The 16,879-nt window shown below is 48.9% G+C and overlaps 5 protein-coding genes across 5 annotated transcripts, besides 36 other annotated features; all 5 read left to right on the forward strand.

Annotated features, from left to right (window-relative positions):
- Positions 1 to 1,449: part of a sequence feature (heterozygous, Esmeraldo-like haplotype) that runs on past the window's edge.
- Positions 2 to 50: a sequence feature (A-rich).
- Positions 108 to 138: a microsatellite.
- On the forward strand, positions 357 to 3,626 carry Tc00.1047053508347.120 (hypothetical protein, conserved; the record flags this gene model as incomplete). Its single annotated transcript, XM_812389.1, has 1 exon — positions 357 to 3,626. One exon carries the CDS (start codon positions 357 to 359, stop codon positions 3,624 to 3,626), a length of 3,270 nt encoding a protein of 1,089 aa, XP_817482.1.
- Positions 1,450 to 1,680: a sequence feature (haploid, non-Esmeraldo-like haplotype).
- Positions 1,681 to 2,585: a sequence feature (areas merged during assembly that could not be assigned to a particular haplotype. This can correspond to areas where the two haplotypes were merged or to regions with more than two copies in the genome that were merged during assembly.).
- Positions 2,586 to 2,651: a sequence feature (haploid, non-Esmeraldo-like haplotype).
- Positions 2,652 to 16,879: a sequence feature (heterozygous, Esmeraldo-like haplotype).
- Positions 4,029 to 4,068: a sequence feature (T-rich).
- Positions 4,103 to 4,131: a microsatellite.
- Positions 4,211 to 4,249: a sequence feature (T-rich).
- Positions 4,430 to 4,460: a microsatellite.
- Positions 4,497 to 5,453, forward strand: Tc00.1047053508347.130 (hypothetical protein, conserved; the record flags this gene model as incomplete). The annotated part of the gene is made up of 1 exon (XM_812390.1): positions 4,497 to 5,453. One exon carries the CDS (start codon positions 4,497 to 4,499, stop codon positions 5,451 to 5,453), a length of 957 nt encoding a protein of 318 aa, XP_817483.1.
- Positions 6,086 to 6,108: a microsatellite.
- Positions 6,336 to 6,361: a microsatellite.
- Positions 6,363 to 6,388: a microsatellite.
- Positions 6,468 to 6,494: a microsatellite.
- Positions 6,501 to 6,525: a microsatellite.
- Positions 6,526 to 6,550: a microsatellite.
- On the forward strand, positions 6,564 to 7,418 carry Tc00.1047053508347.140 (hypothetical protein, conserved; the record flags this gene model as incomplete). Its single annotated transcript, XM_812391.1, has 1 exon — positions 6,564 to 7,418. One exon carries the CDS (start codon positions 6,564 to 6,566, stop codon positions 7,416 to 7,418), a length of 855 nt encoding a protein of 284 aa, XP_817484.1.
- Positions 7,485 to 7,585: a sequence feature (A-rich).
- Positions 7,746 to 7,769: a microsatellite.
- Positions 7,908 to 7,928: a microsatellite.
- Positions 7,948 to 8,021: a microsatellite.
- Positions 8,138 to 8,178: a microsatellite.
- Positions 8,258 to 8,279: a microsatellite.
- Positions 8,377 to 8,437: a sequence feature (CT-rich).
- Positions 8,535 to 8,566: a sequence feature (AT_rich).
- Positions 8,739 to 11,651, forward strand: Tc00.1047053508347.150 (hypothetical protein, conserved; the record flags this gene model as incomplete). Its single annotated transcript, XM_812392.1, has 1 exon — positions 8,739 to 11,651. The coding sequence occupies one exon, from the start codon at positions 8,739 to 8,741 to the stop codon at positions 11,649 to 11,651; it is 2,913 nt and encodes a 970-aa protein (XP_817485.1).
- Positions 11,682 to 11,734: a microsatellite.
- Positions 11,847 to 11,871: a sequence feature (AT_rich).
- Positions 11,958 to 11,993: a microsatellite.
- Positions 12,021 to 12,150: a sequence feature (T-rich).
- Positions 12,335 to 12,368: a microsatellite.
- Positions 12,517 to 12,548: a microsatellite.
- Positions 12,761 to 12,792: a microsatellite.
- Positions 12,848 to 12,943: a sequence feature (GA-rich).
- Positions 12,984 to 13,006: a microsatellite.
- Positions 13,006 to 13,033: a microsatellite.
- Positions 13,099 to 13,167: a sequence feature (A-rich).
- On the forward strand, positions 13,311 to 16,879 carry Tc00.1047053508347.159 (mitotubule-associated protein Gb4, putative; the record flags this gene model as incomplete). Its single annotated transcript, XM_812394.1, has 1 exon — positions 13,311 to 16,879. A coding segment is annotated over one exon (3,569 nt), but the record flags the coding sequence as incomplete, so codon positions are not given.

Consider the following 16,879-nt stretch of genomic DNA (forward strand, 5'->3'; position numbering starts at 1 on the left):
AAAAAGAAAAAGAAGAGGGAGGAAAGAAAAGAAAAGAAAAAAAAGGGAAAACCGTGAGGGCGGCCGGTGACATAAGCAGCAAAGTGGAGTGGCAGGGGGATATCCACCAAAGAAACAAACAAACAAAAAACAAGCAAATACAAGGAAGAAGGAAACACACTGAGGAGGCGAAGTTTTTATTAGGGCTTTCCAAAGGGGGAGAAAAAAAAAGAAGACACGCACCGCACCGCATCGCACCCCCCAAAGAAAACAAGAGGGAGGGACGTATATATAAAACTACTGCAGTTTTTTTGGTCAGTTGTTTCTGTCTGTGTTGGCCCGTTTGGACTCGCACCTGAGGTGGGGAAATCGGCAGGATGGAGAATCATGGGGTGGCTGAGGTTGACCTTCTCGCGGAGCAGCTGTACGCGGACCCCGACCCAACGGTTCGCCGGCGTGCACAGGCGTCACTGGAGGTGCTTGCCAAGGAGGAGACCGATAGTCATCTTCACTACGCCATTCTCCGGCAATCCAACAGTCAGTATACACTTCTGCTCATCGCACAGAGTATTGTGTCGTGGTTTAGGTCCACACGGAAGTGGATGAGTTCGGAGGAACAGCGAGAATTGATTGTGGTGCACTGTGGCGGTTGTCTGACACGTATGTTTGATAATGGGGCACCCAAACACGTGGTGTCAAGTCTGCTCACAGCCTACGCGAGATTGACGAAACTTGCCTTTGAGAACGAGCCATTTTTAGAGGCCGCGGTGGATTTTCCTTTAGAGATGTTGATGCGGGAGCAAAAGGGTTCTTCAGCAGCCGTGTTAAGTTTGATGCTTCTCAATGTCATGGTGCAGGAGTTTTCAAGACATGATGCCAGCAAATCTCAGACGTATCTTTCTTTTGTGGCGCACCGTCACTGCAGCGGCAACTTTAGGGAGGGGCCCCTTTTAAAAATTTTCTTGGCAGCATTAAAACAACTGGAAGGAATAACAACCGATTCTGTGCACATTTCAGAAGTTGTGAAATTATTGGAGAGTTGTTTTCTTTTTGATTTTCGTGCCATCATGATGGATGAGACGGAGAGCTTGCCGTTTTCCCAGTTTCCATCGTCGTGGAAGAGTACACTGTTGAACAAGCAGAACCTTGGCACAGTATGGGGTCAACATGCAAGGTTACCCTATCCACACTGTGCGACCCTGCTTTCGGGCATTGTTAATATATGCAGCGTACATCGCACGCTGTTTGATTCTTCGGAGGAACGGGGGGAGTACCTGGAGTACACTCTTACGATGTTAACGGAGGTCACCATGATACAAGATGGTCGTCTTAAGATTCCACATTATGTTGAATTGTTTGCCGAAGCGTGTACGCGGGTGTTGACATCATTTGGATATCGTGAGCTGCGTCTCCTCAACGCCTTTGAGCCGTGGGTGAATGCTCTTCGTATTTTGTCTGTGGAGGTGGTGTCTATTCCATTTGGTCAGGAAGGTAGCTTTTCAACAGCGAGCAGCATCTTGTCCTTTTGGGTTACATTGACCACATCCAAACGGCGTTCCTACCATGATCCATCGCAGCGCGACATTGAAGATGTAGTGACGCAATTGTTGCAGAACTTTGTAAAGGCCCGTATTTGCAATGTGGAAGTGAACGCGGTGGATCCTAACTCTTTGATCAATGGCGATAGTCATGACCTGAACAACTCGGTGATTGCACAGTCCGCTTCCTACGCCACTATATGTTTACTGGATCCTCTGACATGTATAAGTGACCTTGTCAACTGCCTCAACCAACATTTTGTTGCGTCGATTCTCTCGTCACCGCTTTCAACAGGATGGCTTTTTTATCTTGTTGGAAGTGTATTGGGGCCAGTGGTGGCCGCTGTGGAGGAGGGAGGGGTAACACCATGTTCCCACCTGCTTGCATTTGTCGTATGGTGCTCCACGAACCGACTGCGTGCTGGTGATAGGGATCCCGCAATGTTTGGACCCTTTGTGGAGTGCGGTTCGCTGCAATTTCTAACGCATTTACAGACAGTTTTTTCAGGGGCTCGCCAGGCGCCTCTTACGACGATTGTTACAAATGTCTTTGGGAACCACTCACGAATGTTTCAATTTATTTTGGATAGTGCGGGTCACAACTTGTTGCGGGGGGCTGAAGATGCGAGGGCGGTGGAAATTATCCGTACATCGGCTGCTGTCATTACAGTTGCCTGTCGAGATGCACCATCGGAGTTACTGCAGGATTTAACGTTTGACCTTCCTCCATTTTCTGAGCTTCCACTGGCGCAGTCTGAGCGTACATATAAGTTACGCACGGATCTGATGAAGGCGTTGTGGTTTATTCGTCGGTCCGAACCAGCCACATACGAGCAGATGACTTCGTACCTCTCGGGTATTGAAGCAAACATGCAACAAACATTAAATAACGAATTGACAAGTACAAGTTTTGTTGCGGGTTGGTTGCGTGACTTGCGTGGTGCATGTCAGGCAATGAATGATGAGGTAAACCTTTTTAGCGATTTTTTGGAATGGGTTTGCGGTCATTCTCACGTCTTTGTGGATGTTCTGAATAAATTAGGGGAGTCTCCAGTTATAGTGAATGCACTGATGCGGTTTTTATGTGAACTTGTAGTCACTGGAAGGTATGGACATTTTTATTTACGTCCAAGCGGTAATAGTGCTGTGGGTTTAGTGTTGTTTGTAAACCTCTGTGCTTTCATTGAAAAGGTTGAGGAGGCTGTTTTTTCAGACTACCGTATCGCCTCAATTGCTGAATCATCTTCCGACTACGAAAAGACCCTGAAACCTTGGATGCTTTCTATGAATATTATGACCAAATGTATACGGGGTTCCTTTGCACCATTTGGGGCTATGATGTACTATAATGACAGGAAATATGAAAATAACGCCTTTCATTTAGTACGGAAACTTACAATGTTGGAGCCAAATGTGTTCAGGGAGCGCGCCAAGTTCACGGCTGCCGCTCTGGATCTGCTCCGTTCCATGACAGAGGAGCAATTATATTTCCCCCTTACTCACCTGGAGAGCAACGAGCTGCTAAAACTGGTGGAAATTGTCGTGTCCATCTGTGAAGACGTGGATACACCGCCAGATGTCCTGTTGCATGGACTGAGTTTTCTCGGTTTCATTGCAGGGTTGGTACGGGATGTGAAGGTGATTTTGTTTACCCCAACCATGCAGCCCTCCAGAAGCGACGCCGCCGCGCCACCGCCGTTATCTTTGTCCCACTCATTTGTGCCAATTCTCTCGTCCCCTTCTCCGGCATCTCGCGCTGGTAAAGCTTCCCCGCTGTCGCGATTCACTCGGGAGGCAAATGAGAAACTCGCCCGTCTGCTTGCGCCTCATCAGGAATTGTGGCAGCACCTCATTTCAGTTGCGATGGGCATCATTGCATACCGCGATCATGCCGTGAGCGCAAGCAGTGGAGTGGTGTACCCTATTTTTGAGGCACACCCTCCTTTCTGGTACAACTTCGTGGAGCAGTTTGTGGCTTCGTACCCGAAACGGAAGCAGTTGGGCATCCGTGAGGCATTGTCCATCCTCACAAACGCCTCGGAGTCACAAGAAAAATTTTTTTCAGAGGTTTTCACATTTCGTCAGGCCCTTCGACGCCTGAACATGTGATGGTTGCGGAATGAAAAGAGGAGAAGAAAGAAATGTGTAGGGATGGAACCGTGCTGCGAGTGTTTCCCACCATTATTATTGCTTGCGTGTGACACCGCGTTGGGGTGCGAGCTTTTGTGTGAGTGTTGTTTCCAGGCGTGGGACTTCTTGAGGACGGGAGCCGGGTGTTTCCTGAGGGGTGACGAAGAAGATCAGCGAAGAGGGGGAGAGTTGGTGGTGGTCGTTGCTGACACGGGTACACTCAGGGCAGTGGCACACATAACTGGTGAAATGGAAGGGATGCGCTAAAGAGGGGGGCTGAAAGGAAAGGAGAAGGAATGGCAAGCGAGGCAATATCGTCTGTTTATTTTGCTTGCTGGTGGTGTGCCGGCAGCTGCCCCGGTCGTGGCGGTGGGAGCCCCGTCTTTTTTTTTTTATTGGTTTTTTTTTTTTTGTTGTTCTTGTGTGTTCCCTCGTGGAAGCGTGGAAGGCATGCAATTTTTATTTTTATTTTTGGTTTTGTTTTACTTGACGCTTCTTTCTTTAATCACCTCTTAGATGTACCTACCGCATATTATGCTTTGTCCTTTTGTTAGACTTAATGGTTTTTTTTTTTTTTTTCCTTTATTTATTTTCTTTCTTTTCAGTGTTCCTGCGCCGTCACGTGAGGTGGAATGCAGAGTGCACCGTGTGCTGTTGCTGTGACTGTGTATGACGGCCGCTGCTGTGGAGGGTCGGTGTGTGTGTGTGTGTGTTTTGCTTCTCCATGCGGTGTTGGAGGGGGTTTTGCGTGTTGGGTGCGAATAACCCTCTACTTATTTGTTTTATTATTATTATTATTATTATTATTATTATCTGTTCTGAACAAACGAGAGATTTGCAAGGGAAGCGATGACGCAGGACTTTGCTGCGTATGAGGAGGAGTACAAGAGGCTGTTGGACCCCAACGAGCCCCTCGATAGCCGCATCCGGGAATTGTACCGGCTGAAGCAATCCATCTTTCGGGTCCCAGCCGGCGTCCACGTGCTTGCGAAGGCCATTGACACAACCGACTCGGTTCTTCTGCAACATGAACTGGTGTACAACATTGGCCAATGTGGCCTGGAGGAGGCCTGCCCCATTCTTGAGCGAGTCATCCATGCAACGGACGTGTACGACACCGTCACCCGGCACGAGGCGGTTGAGTCGCTTGGCGCAATTGCATCCTCCTCAAGTAAGCCCATTCTGGAAAGGTACATGGACCCCGCGCATGAACCCCACAAGGCTATTCGAGATTCATGTGAGTTGGCGTTGGAGCGTATTCGCATCCGCGAGTTACGTGGTGATGCGGCGTTGAAGGTGCCTTGCAATTGCCCGTATGTTTCCGTCGATCCTGCACCTGCATTCTGCGACGCGAACACCGACGGTCCAGTACCATTCACTGTCGAAGAACTTGAACGTCTGCTCTGCGATACGACCGGTGCCACCTCACTCTGGCGCCGCTATCAGGCGATGTTCTCTCTCCGTAACATGGGCACAGAGGCGGCGGTGATGGCCCTCACGCGGGCACTGCGTGGGGACACAGTGAGTGCGCTGCTGCGACACGAGGTTGCCTTTGTCCTTGGCCAAATGGAGCACCCTTCGAGCCAGGCGGCACTCATAGAGGCGCTGAAGGACGAGACGGAGGCGCCGATGGTGCGGCACGAGGCGGCAGAGGCGTTGGGCGCCATCGCTGATCCCAAAGCGCTGGAGACACTTGCGAATTATGCCGAGCACAAGGAGCAAATCGTGCGTGACAGCTGCGTTGTGGCGATTGAGATGCACAAGTACTGGTCGCGGTTCAGGCAAAATGGCGAGGCGGCTGCCTGAGGCGAAGAAGGCATCGAATAAGCGATGAAGATAAGAGCAAACCAAACATTAAAAAACAACAAACAAACAAGAAATCAAAAAGCGGAAGGGTGTGTTGGGAGAACAAGCGCAATATATATATGAATGTATACTGCGTGAAGGAGGAAATAGGGGGCCGGGTGACGTCCACACACGCAAAAGAAGGGAGAAGAAAGGAAGAAGTTAAATCCGTACCTGCAGGCGTAATGCATTTAAATCAACGAATGCGATTAAATAAGAGAGAAGGAAGGGCATTTATTAATATTAACATCAATAATAACAATAATAAAATGATGATGAGTGATAACAGAAGGGGAGGAGGAAGCACTGCAGATAAAAAGGTGCGGGAGAGAGGCGGGGGGCAAAATGTGGCACGGCAGCCATTTACTGTGAGTTGTGAATTTTCCTTCATTCCCTACCAAATGAACATTTGCGAACTTTACACGCAAAACAAGACAAAGATATACTCTCTGTTTTTACCGGGGAGTGAAATGGAGAAAAACGTAACGCCTGCGGCACACCAGACATCAGGTTGACGGCCTTTGCTGTGGATGGACGCCAGTTGATGAAGCAGGAGGAAGAGCTCAGCGGTGGAGTGAAGTGGGAAAGGGGTGTTTTTTTTTTTTTTTTTTTTTTTGGCCGGATGAATTGCCATGGGCCATTTATGTTTTTATTTTTATTGGTCCCTACGGCTGACGTGCAATGACCGATACACAAATGAGTTCTTGCGCCTTGACGTTGGAGGTGGTGGTGTGTGAGTGCGTGTGGACATGTGGATAGGAATGATCCCACTTCCCTTACAATATATATCATATGTATTCCCCCCACAGCAATTTTCTTCTTTACGTCAAAAGTGAGTTCCATTTTATTTATTTATTTATTTATTTATTATTGTTATTGTTGTTGTTGTTGTTGTTTCATTATTATTTTTTTATTGGCTTTTATAGCGGCTGTTTTTTTCTTTACCACAACTGGATACTTTGGTGGAACGGCATTTCTCTCTCTCTCTCTCTCTCTCTTTCTTTTCTCCTGCTGCTCCTGCTGCTGCTGCTGCTGGTGGTGGTGGTGGTGGTGGTGGTACCATAGAAGGAAATGGGTCGATACGGAGCCTATGATCTTTACGTTGCGCCTTTTGTGCGTGATTTCACGGTGCTCTTGCCGATGGTGGCGGTGTGGTTCGTTCTGCAGTGGGCGATGCCGTCTTTGTACACGCGAATATTTGGTGCGGGCTTTACACGACTGTCTCCAAAGAAGCGAGAGGATGTCGTTGTGCGCAGCGTGAGTGTTCTCAACAGTTTTCTGATGACCGGCGCGGCGGCCTGCTTTCTTTCCAACCTCTATGCTCATAACTTTACATTGCCTGGTGAATATTATGGGGATATTCCCGGTTATTGCTTTTTTCGCATTTCCATCGTTTCCTACTTTGTCTGGGACATCGCTGTCTGCTTCATGTATGGCTGGGGAGAGCTGTGGAAGATACACGCCATCGCCAGCCTATTAGGGGCGTATCTTTTATCCTTCCCCTTCTCGGATCACTACGCATCGTACTTTACAGGTATGTTTGAGCTGAGCAACGCCCCGCTGCACCTCTCCGTCATTATGCGGACCCTTGACGTCAAGGCGCTTAATCCTTTTGTCATGGTCATGGAAGGTGCATTTGCGTTACTTTTTGTCGTTATTCGTGTGCTGGGCGGTACCATCGTGGCGGCCGCGTGGTTGAAGTTGAGTTGCATTCGACTGGTGGCAAATTACCACACCGGCGGACGGCTGCTGCATGGCGAGGTTCCAGTCGTGATAGCGATGACGCTTATTGTGGTGATTCAGTTGCTGCAGTACATTTGGTGTGTGGAGGTTACGAGAAGAGTCATTGAGGTCCTTGCGCCCTCCGCAACGATGAGGTGGAAGGCGAAGCAGATCCGCACAGATGCCATTCAGCTCGACAAATGACCGTCACGACCAGGAGGGGAAGGGAGGGGCGAAAGGGGGGAAAAATAGAAAAGGAAAAATTTATATAAATGAAAAAAAAAAAAAAAAAAAAGACCGGAACGAAAAACAAAAACAAAAACAAGAAACACACACACACATAAAAAAAAAAAAAAAAAAACAAAACAAAACGAACTTTTAAGGACGTTTTTGTGTCCGTGAGTGCGTGAGGAAGAAATTAAATGACAAAGGGAGGAGTTGTAATGGAAATTAACTCAAAAAAAAAAGAAAGAAAAAAACATTTTTGTTGCCGTGATGACCGTCTGTTTGTGTCTGCTTGTTTGTCTGTAGGGGGTGGGGTGGGGTGGGGTGGGGAAGGCGACATTTGTGTCTTGGACGATGTGCCTTCCTTTTTAAATCCGCACTTGGGGCGTAAATGACTGTGTGCTTACAGTACGAGAATACAATGAAGTCAATTTCAGTGGATGCAATCTGCATTGGGGGGGAAAGAAATTTTTTTTTTTTTTTTTTTTTGCGTCACACCCAAATGCACATGCTTACATATATATATATATGCATATATGTATGTATGTATGTATGTATTTGTGTGTGTATGTGTGTTTGTGTTGCGACAATAATGACTGCACGGAATTATACATTATTTTTATGCCTTTATTGTTTAGAGTTTACCTTCATGCAGTTACTTCCTTTTTTTACCTACTTACCCACCCACCACCTACGCCTTCTTTTTTTTTTTTTTTTCTTTTCTTTTCTTTTTGTTTTTGCTTCCTTCTGTTGTTGTGATCCACACTCCCTTCATTGTGCGTGTGTGCGTATATGTATGATGTATCTCTCTCTCTCTCTGTGTGTGTGTGTGTGTGTGTGAGATGTGGGGGAGGGGGGTTAAAGAGTCATTGCTGTTGCCTTACATTTCACTGGGGCTGTTTGGAGTTGTTTTGCCACAAATTTTCTGTCGATATTATTTTTTTTTTCTTCACCCCTCTCCTCTTCCTCCTCCTCTTCTTTTTCTTTTCCTTCTCTTTAACACGAGTCAGGCGAGGAACAGCAGGAAAAGGGGGCGGGAAGGGTGGGTGGGTGGGTGGGAGAGGGGTGGCGTCGTTCGTCATTCATTCACTCATCTTTAAATAAAAAATAATAAAAATAAATTATTTGTCCCTTTGCAGTACTACACATAGATTTAACCAAACATAAAGAATTTCACTCCCCTCTCCCAGGCGGGGAAAGGAAGGAACAGAAATAAAGAGAAGATAATAAATAAAGATAAGACAACAACAAGAAGAATCACAAGGAATAACGTGAAGGCAGGAGAGGCACAAACCATAGATGTCCAGGCTTCCAACATGGGGCGATTCGCAACAAGTATGGCCTGGAAACACCGACCATGTCAGTGACACTCGAGTTTGCACGGATCAGAATGCCGCTAGTCATGGAAGTACCGGGCGTCGAGTATTAGATGTGCACACTGATAGTGCCACGGGACGGCTGTCAAGTGGTGACTCTTTTACACATTGCCACGCACTTCCTCCTCCCATGGAGATTGTAAATTTGGGTAACGTTGAGTGCATGAGCGACTGGTCAAAGTCACCTGGCCAATATGCGATGAAATGTATTCAACGTGATACGGGCAACCCGAATTTCCACACGAGTGAGACGATCCCCTTTTCTTCCGATTCCCCAAGAAAGGGGAATAGCTCTGTTGCACCTGCAATCACCACCATTTTGGCGCCGCCGGAGACACCGCGCGGCCAATTTGATGTTTGTAGTGGGACGAGAGTTGAAAGCGGGGGCCTGGCGTCATACCTGGCGGAGGAAATGCCGCGTGGGCGATTCATCGTCATGAACCTTCTCTCCACATGGGGTGCTCCAGAGGAGGTGGGGATAAATGGTATGGAATTCTTCAATGAGAACGGTGACCGCATCATTCCCCCTGCGGAGTGCCTAAAAAAGTCATCGAGTTCACTTCAATCACCACCGGGATCAACGGATGGCAAAGTACCACAGGAAGAAAGTAAGATCGTGGACGGACACCACACAATTTTGTACACCACCCCTCAGAGCAGCCTTTCTGTGATGGTGGCGTATCCCGTCGAAGGCAGCAGTAGTGATTCCGCTGATGCTTCTGCTGGGACGGATGAAGTCCCTCGATCTGATTTGGCCAATCTGGTGAATGGGATTCACAACACGCACGATGACACGAAACTCTTTACGATGCCGTTTAATCCCGACAAGCACCATTTGATTTGCTTTGCCTTTCCCAAGAGTGTTGTCATATCTATGGTGCGGGTACACAATTATGGGGGCCGTGGGCGGGTGCACACGAGTAAAGGGGTTCGTCTTCTTGAAATGACGGTTGATGACGAACTTGTGTTTCGCGGAGAAATTGCCCCCAATAATGGTGATGTGGTGCCCTTTCATCGAGTTGGTTTGGAAAACTGTGAAAACATTCTTTTTACGGAGGAACCAAGGGTACTCCGACGACTACTGGCAGGTCCTGCAACGGAGACATTCGTTCAAGGTAGACCCTGGGGGAAGGAGCGAAGGACGACCATTGGGGTTTTACCACGCGAGATTATTGGTCATTCAACGACCATTTCGACAGTTTTATTTGGTACTGTCAACGAAGATAAGTCAAAGCGCATGGGAAGCGAAAGAAGTGTGTTGATCCCTGCTGCTGTTCCAGTCCATGCGAAAGGAAAGCATATTATTGTCCACAATAGTCTGGGGAATTTTGAAAAAGCTACCGCTACTCCGGTTACAGGAATTGAACACCAAACATTTGGTTCTCTGAGCATGTCTTCTAGATACCCCCAAAATGTGACCTCACTTTGCTTTCTTTTGCTTGGTACTTGGGGTGATACAGAGAAAATCGGTCTGAGTGGACTTCGTTTTCGGGACGCACAAGGTGACATGGTGAGTCAACGTATTGCTCACTGGTACGTTCGGTTTCCATCTCAGAGACATGAGAGTGATGTGGGGGAAAAATGGGAAGATCAGCTTGTGTACCTCTTTGATGAGAATGCTGAGACCGCCTTCACACTTCCGTGTGAACAAGGCATTGAGGTTATATTTATTTTTGACACCCCCCTGCCTACATTGGGGTTCGTGGAGGTGGCAAATTACTCCCTTGGTGAGCACACCTTCAGTGGGGTGAAGGAGGCACGTTTGTTTCTTTCTTCCGCCACGCCCAATTGGTCCCCCGACGCCCTTGTCGCAGCCTATTCGGCATTATGGGAAATAAATACTGCCACTAGCTGTACGACATTGAATTTGCATGGTATCTTTGAGGCTACGCCGGAGGAGGGCGTCAGTCTACGCAAGGCCCCAGCATTTCTCTCTATTCCACGATTTCAGGTGTATGACTTGTCGTTAGCCGCGGAATTGCGTGCTTTCGAAGGCGGTAGTGGTGCCTTGCGCAATTCATTAACGCATAGTTTAAGTGCCTCCATGACCATACGGGCAGAGATGGCACTGCGGCGTGCTCGTATGGCATTGAAGCCACGGCCGGAATGGTTTCTGGAGTATCAGTCTTACCTCACCCCACTTCTTCCAGTTGCGTATGTGTTAAAGGTATCTTTTGGTATCTGCGCGAGGAGTGCGATGGATCTGAGGAAGTACGCGAAGAAATGGATGGTGAATCCATTACGCGCCTGCACATTTGCGGATGAGAATGGGGAGACCATTCAAGTGTGTAGTCGTGATGGGGCAAAAGACACGGAGGGGCATGGAGGGGATATTGCTGGTGGCGTTTCAATGAGCGAGAACACCCACGCCTTTGTGACGGAGTGTCTGTTTACGCCACGCCCCAACGCTCTGCAAGAAGATGAGGAGGCTGCTGTGGTTGCTGCTCAAGCGGGTATTCGCGTCTCATTGTTTCAGGCTTCTTTGTCTTTGGTGTATGTCTCCGATTCCCCTTTCTGTCTCTCGCTTTTGACGCTGAACCGCCCGCTGCTTCAGGAAGAAGAGTGCGCAGCGTGGGTGCGGCAGATCCGTGTGTTCATGGACGATGCGTTGGTCTTTGACAGCGGGGATGTTGGCATCCCGCGACGCGCCCCACTATCCACAGTGGGTCCATCATCCCCTTTGCGACCAGCCGGCGAGGGTTTCTTGCCGCTTGCCGTGGGGGGAGGAGGTGCCGGCAACGCGGTGCACCGCATGCGTCTGAAACCTCTTGTCTTTTTCACCCTCGACACCGCGCAGTTGGAGGAAGCCCGTCGTGAGATGATGGTGGCAGGGTAGGGCACATGCATTGCAGCAGCAACAGTAGAGGCATGGGTGTGCGCATGCATACATGCATACATGTATATTTATATACATGCACGAAAGTTGTGAGGGAGAAAATAAATTGAATGAGAGAAGCGACGACACACTGCGGAGAGTGGAGGTGGGAACTTTTTTGGGGGAAAAGATATATTTATGCATACACTTTGGACGTTTATTTTTTATTTTTTTTAAAAATCTTTTCTGTGACCATTTTCACTGTGTCTTTTCCTCTCTCTGTGTATATGTGGCGCTCATGAAGAAAACATACATGTTTCCTTCTAATTCTTTTTTCCTTTTTTTTTTTTTTTTTTTTTTTTTAGGAGGTTTAGGGAGTTATCAACTCTTTTTCTTTTTTCTTTTTTATTGTAGTTTTTCTTCTTACATTTGATACCGCTGTGTTTTGTTTCCGTTGCTTGTTCCCATTGTTTTTTTTTTTTTTTTTCTTGTTATTATCATTTATTGTGTGTGTTTGTGTGTCTCTGCTTGCCGCCGTTGGGGCCTCTGCGGACATTTATATAAAAATACGTGTTATTTTCCCTTTTACGCGTGGGAAATAAGTGGCGGAAGGAAAGCGGGTGGCGGTGGTGTTTTGCTGGCAAATAAATATTGACTCCGTACGTTGTGTCTCTGTGTGTGTCTCTGTGTGTGTCTCTGTGTGCATATATATATATATAGTAATATATATATATATATTACCGTTTGAGGCGAATTGAATTATCTTGCATACAATACATACAATACATATATATACATATATATATTATCTTTACATTGTTTTACCGACTTAATTCCCCTGCGGTACACGGCCTTCAATTGTGTGAATACATTGACGCAGGGGGGAGGCAGGGCAGGGCAGGGCAGGGCAGGGCGGGGAGGGGGGGAAATTTATTTTATTTTGTTTTCTTCTTCCTCTTGTCATTGTTGTTATTATTATTAAATTCCGTTCAATATTGAGAGGGGAAACATACATACACAAGTACACGTACCCGCAGGCATCACGCCGCCTTGTTTGAGAAACTTCGCCTAACAACAGGAGCAGCAGAAAAGAATAAAAGGAATTAGACGGGAGGGGAGGAGGGAGGGGGAAAAAGAAGAAAAAAAAAAAAAAAAAGAAAAATTGTCAAAACACAATAAAAAACAAAAACAACAAAATTGTGTGCCTTTGCGCAGTTGAGAAGAAAACCCAGAGAAGAAGAAGAAGAAGAGACGAGGAAAGAGGCAGAAAAAACAACGGGGAAGAGACGGAGAGAAAGAAAGAGAGGAAAAGACACCGTCTCTATTCATTTATTCAGCCAGTCAGTCAGTTCTTCTCTCTTTCTCTCTCTCTCTCTGTGTGTGTGTGTGTGTGTGTGTGTGTGCCTCTGCGGTGGTGGCAGTGCGTAAAACAGTGGCACAACGACTGCTGAGATCATTTTTCTTTCCGAAAAAAGAAAAAAAAGAAAAATAACGACGGGAAAAGAAAAAAAGGGAAAATCAATCAAAAGCGGAGAAACAACGATTGTTATAGGGGAAGAGAACACATCCAGGACGATCCTTAAGAGGGAAGACCGTTGGGAAAGAGCAATAAAAACAGAAAAGGGGAAGAGAGAAGTGCATTTTCACGGCGCATCGGTCTTTCCGTGCCGTTGATTTATCATGTCTTTGGAGCATGTGACGGAGGTGAAGGGTGGGCCGGGGGCCCTGCGTGTGGGGGAAATGGTGGTCGTCATGACACGACGTGTGGAGGAGCAAACGGCTCACTGGACACTCGGTAGCGTGGAGTCGGCACCATACCTGTACGATGTGGAGATTCGGCTTTGGGAGAAGCAGATGGATGTGGACTGGCAGGAGCAATTTAACGTGGGTGAGTCGCAGGAGGAGGGTGAGCTGATAATGCACATCAAAAAAACAAAAGAGGAACTGGAAGGGAGCATCCAGCATGTGACACAACTTACTGAGAAACTGCGCCAGCGTCGGAGAAGTATTCTACGGGAAATTGACGATGTTGAAAATCATGCTTCTCAATCGCGTGCGGCAGTAAAAGCGGCTTACATTGATGTGAAGGGCATCTCGTACCATCACTGGCATGAGCTGAAGTCGTACCGGGCTCCTTCAAGGATGGTACTGACAATTCTCCGTGCCGTCATGCTGCTTCTCTCCGAGGATGATGCCAAAACGTGGCCTCAAATGCAGCGTGTCTTGCGGGATCCGCACTTCAAGTTGAGGATTCTTGACTATGATCCTGACAAAGAACTCTCAAGAGAGCGTGGCGATTACATACTATACGAGTGTGTGCGGAAGAAAAGTTTTCGTTACGACCGTGCCGTTCAAGGCAGTCAGGCAATGGGCCCCATTTACTACTGGGTACTGGCTCAACTTGACAGGAGTGAGGCCACAGGAAAACAATACCAGTTAGAGAAGCGAAAACAGGAATCACAGAAGGAGCTTCGATCTGTCATAAATGAAATTCATAAACAGCAACAGCGTATGGCGGAATATCAGGCTCTCATGGACAGTGCGGACGACCAGTTGCATGCCTACCGAGCGCTGCAGCGAGAGAGCGCATCACTCCGGGGAGGACAATTGGCGGAAACTCGGCTTCGTGAATTAGCACAACAACGCTACGAAACCAGTTTCGCTGGTGCTGCAGGGAAGGAGTATTTACGTGCCGCCTTTTACACGTGGAAACCAACAGAATACCGCATCATGGTGTTGCGTAAAAGCGTCCTTGTGAATTTTGGCACCGTCCCACAGGATGCATGGGAAAAGAACAATTACACGCTCGATGAACCACAAATCCGAATGCTTGATGACGCACTTCAACAAAGTCAGAGTGTGGAGGAAACGTTTTATGAGAAGGAAAGCGAGCAACAACAACAACAAAAACATAAGAAACAAGAGGAAGAGGAAATAGAAGAGGGCCTGTTCCACCCAGTCGATGAGACTTATGTACCACAATCCAAAATGTCCGTGGATTGGCTTGAGCGCACGTTCGAGGGCGAAGACTGGAAATACATACTGGATAGAAAACGTCTTGCCATCATGGACACGTTCTGCGATGAGACGGCTGAGGTATTGCAGTTACCGCGAAGTGATATTTCTATAACGCAAATGACATGTGGCGAATCAAATAACCTCTTGATGGTGAGCAGTGAAGTACGGCACGACGGCTCACGGTCAAGAGGGGACCTCATGGACGCCATGAACGCTTATTTGTATCCAAAGTTAAGCGCACTATACCGCAATGAGTTGGACGGTTTCACTAAACTTGAAAAACGGTTTGACGGCAAAGATTGGCAATGCATCCTCACTGATCACAAGAACGATATAGAATATGCCTTTAAAAATGACACGGCGACGGCTCTTGGCAAAACCATGGAGGACACCGAAATACAAAATATAACAGCAACTGCAGAAGCACTTGTCATAAAATACTTACTGTACATAAAAAACAATCAAGCAAAAAAGGCGAAAAAGGCAATAAGCAACTACAAATATCCAGAAATATGTCAATTATACAGCCGACTGAAACCAACCACAAGCACCGAAGACAAAATATACTCAACAAAACGTATAGAATTAGAAGGCGAGGACTGGGACTACGTGCTGGAGCGGCGGCGCACGGAGGTGAAGGACGTGCTGGCCGTCGAGACGGCGCGGGCGTTGGGGCTCGGGCGTGAGGACGTGCTGGAGGTGGAGGTCGACGCAGTGCCTCGGAGCCTCATTGCGTTTGTCACGGTCCGTCATCCATCACTGCTGAGCGACCGCCAGGTGGAAGAGACGCTGGCGCGCTGCGAGTACAAGAATTTGTGGGCGCTGTACGAGACGCGGCCATTGGAGTCGTCAGTGCTGATGAGGCGGTTTGAGGGCGACGACTGGGACCTCGTGGTTGACAACAACCGCAGGAAGCTTGAGGACGCGTTCAGCAGGGAGACGGCCGCCGCACTGGGCGTGTCGCCGAGCCAGGTTGTGCTTCTGGACTGCAGGGTTGGCAGTCTTCTTATGGTATTCAAGGTGCTTGGATGCGCCATGAGCGACGCAGAGATCACGGAACGGACCGAGGCGCACCCGTACGACGAGGTGCATGCACTGTACAGGCCACGCATACGCTCCTTTGAAGGCGTCGACGCAGCAGCGCCCCGCGGCTTCAGGGCCGACGCGGATGAAGTATGGACGAGGAGCCGCGTGGAGTTTGAGGGCGAGGACTGGGACTACGTGCTGGCGATGAGGGAGGCGGATCTGCTGCGTGCGTTTTCGAACGCGACGGCCGAGGCGTTTGGAGTGGATGAGGACCACGTGCGCGATGTGTCGGCGAGGTACGTTGCTGGTAACTTGCACTTTGACTTCGAGCTGAGGCGCCCTGCGGCGCTGACGGAGGCTGATGTAAATGCGCGGTTGAAGGAGTGTGCGTATGCGGCCGTGTGGGCGCTGTATGAGCCGCGGCCCCTGGAGGAGGAAAAGAAGGTTGTTACGACGCACGAGCTTGGCTTTGAGGGCGAGGACTGGGACTACGTGCTGGAGCGGCGGCGCACGGAGGTGAAGGACGTGCTGGCCGTCGAGACGGCGCGGGCGTTGGGGCTCGGGCGTGAGGACGTGCTGGAGGTGGAGGTCGACGCAGTGCCTCGGAGCCTCATTGCGTTTGTCACGGTCCGTCATCCATCACTGCTGAGCGACCGCCAGGTGGAAGAGACGCTGGCGCGCTGCGAGTACAAGAATTTGTGGGCGCTGTACGAGACGCGGCCATTGGAGTCGTCAGTGCTGATGAGGCGGTTTGAGGGCGACGACTGGGACCTCGTGGTTGACAACAACCGCAGGAAGCTTGAGGACGCGTTCAGCAGGGAGACGGCCGCCGCACTGGGCGTGTCGCCGAGCCAGGTTGTGCTTCTGGACTGCAGGGTTGGCAGTCTTCTTATGGTATTCAAGGTGCTTGGATGCGCCATGAGCGACGCAGAGATCACGGAACGGACCGAGGCGCACCCGTACGACGAGGTGCATGCACTGTACAGGCCACGCATACGCTCCTTTGAAGGCGTCGACGCAGCAGCGCCCCGCGGCTTCAGGGCCGACGCGGATGAAGTATGGACGAGGAGCCGCGTGGAGTTTGAGGGCGAGGACTGGGACTACGTGCTGGCGATGAGGGAGGCGGATCTGCTGCGAGCGTTTTCGAACGCGACGGCCGAGGCGTTTGGAGTGGATGAGGACCACGTGCGCGATGTGTCGGCGAG

The sequence above is a fragment of the Trypanosoma cruzi genome, genomic scaffold (assembly GCF_000209065.1).
Source record: "Trypanosoma cruzi strain CL Brener 1047053516785 genomic scaffold, whole genome shotgun sequence".
Lineage (NCBI taxonomy): Eukaryota > Euglenozoa > Kinetoplastea > Trypanosomatida > Trypanosomatidae > Trypanosoma > Trypanosoma cruzi.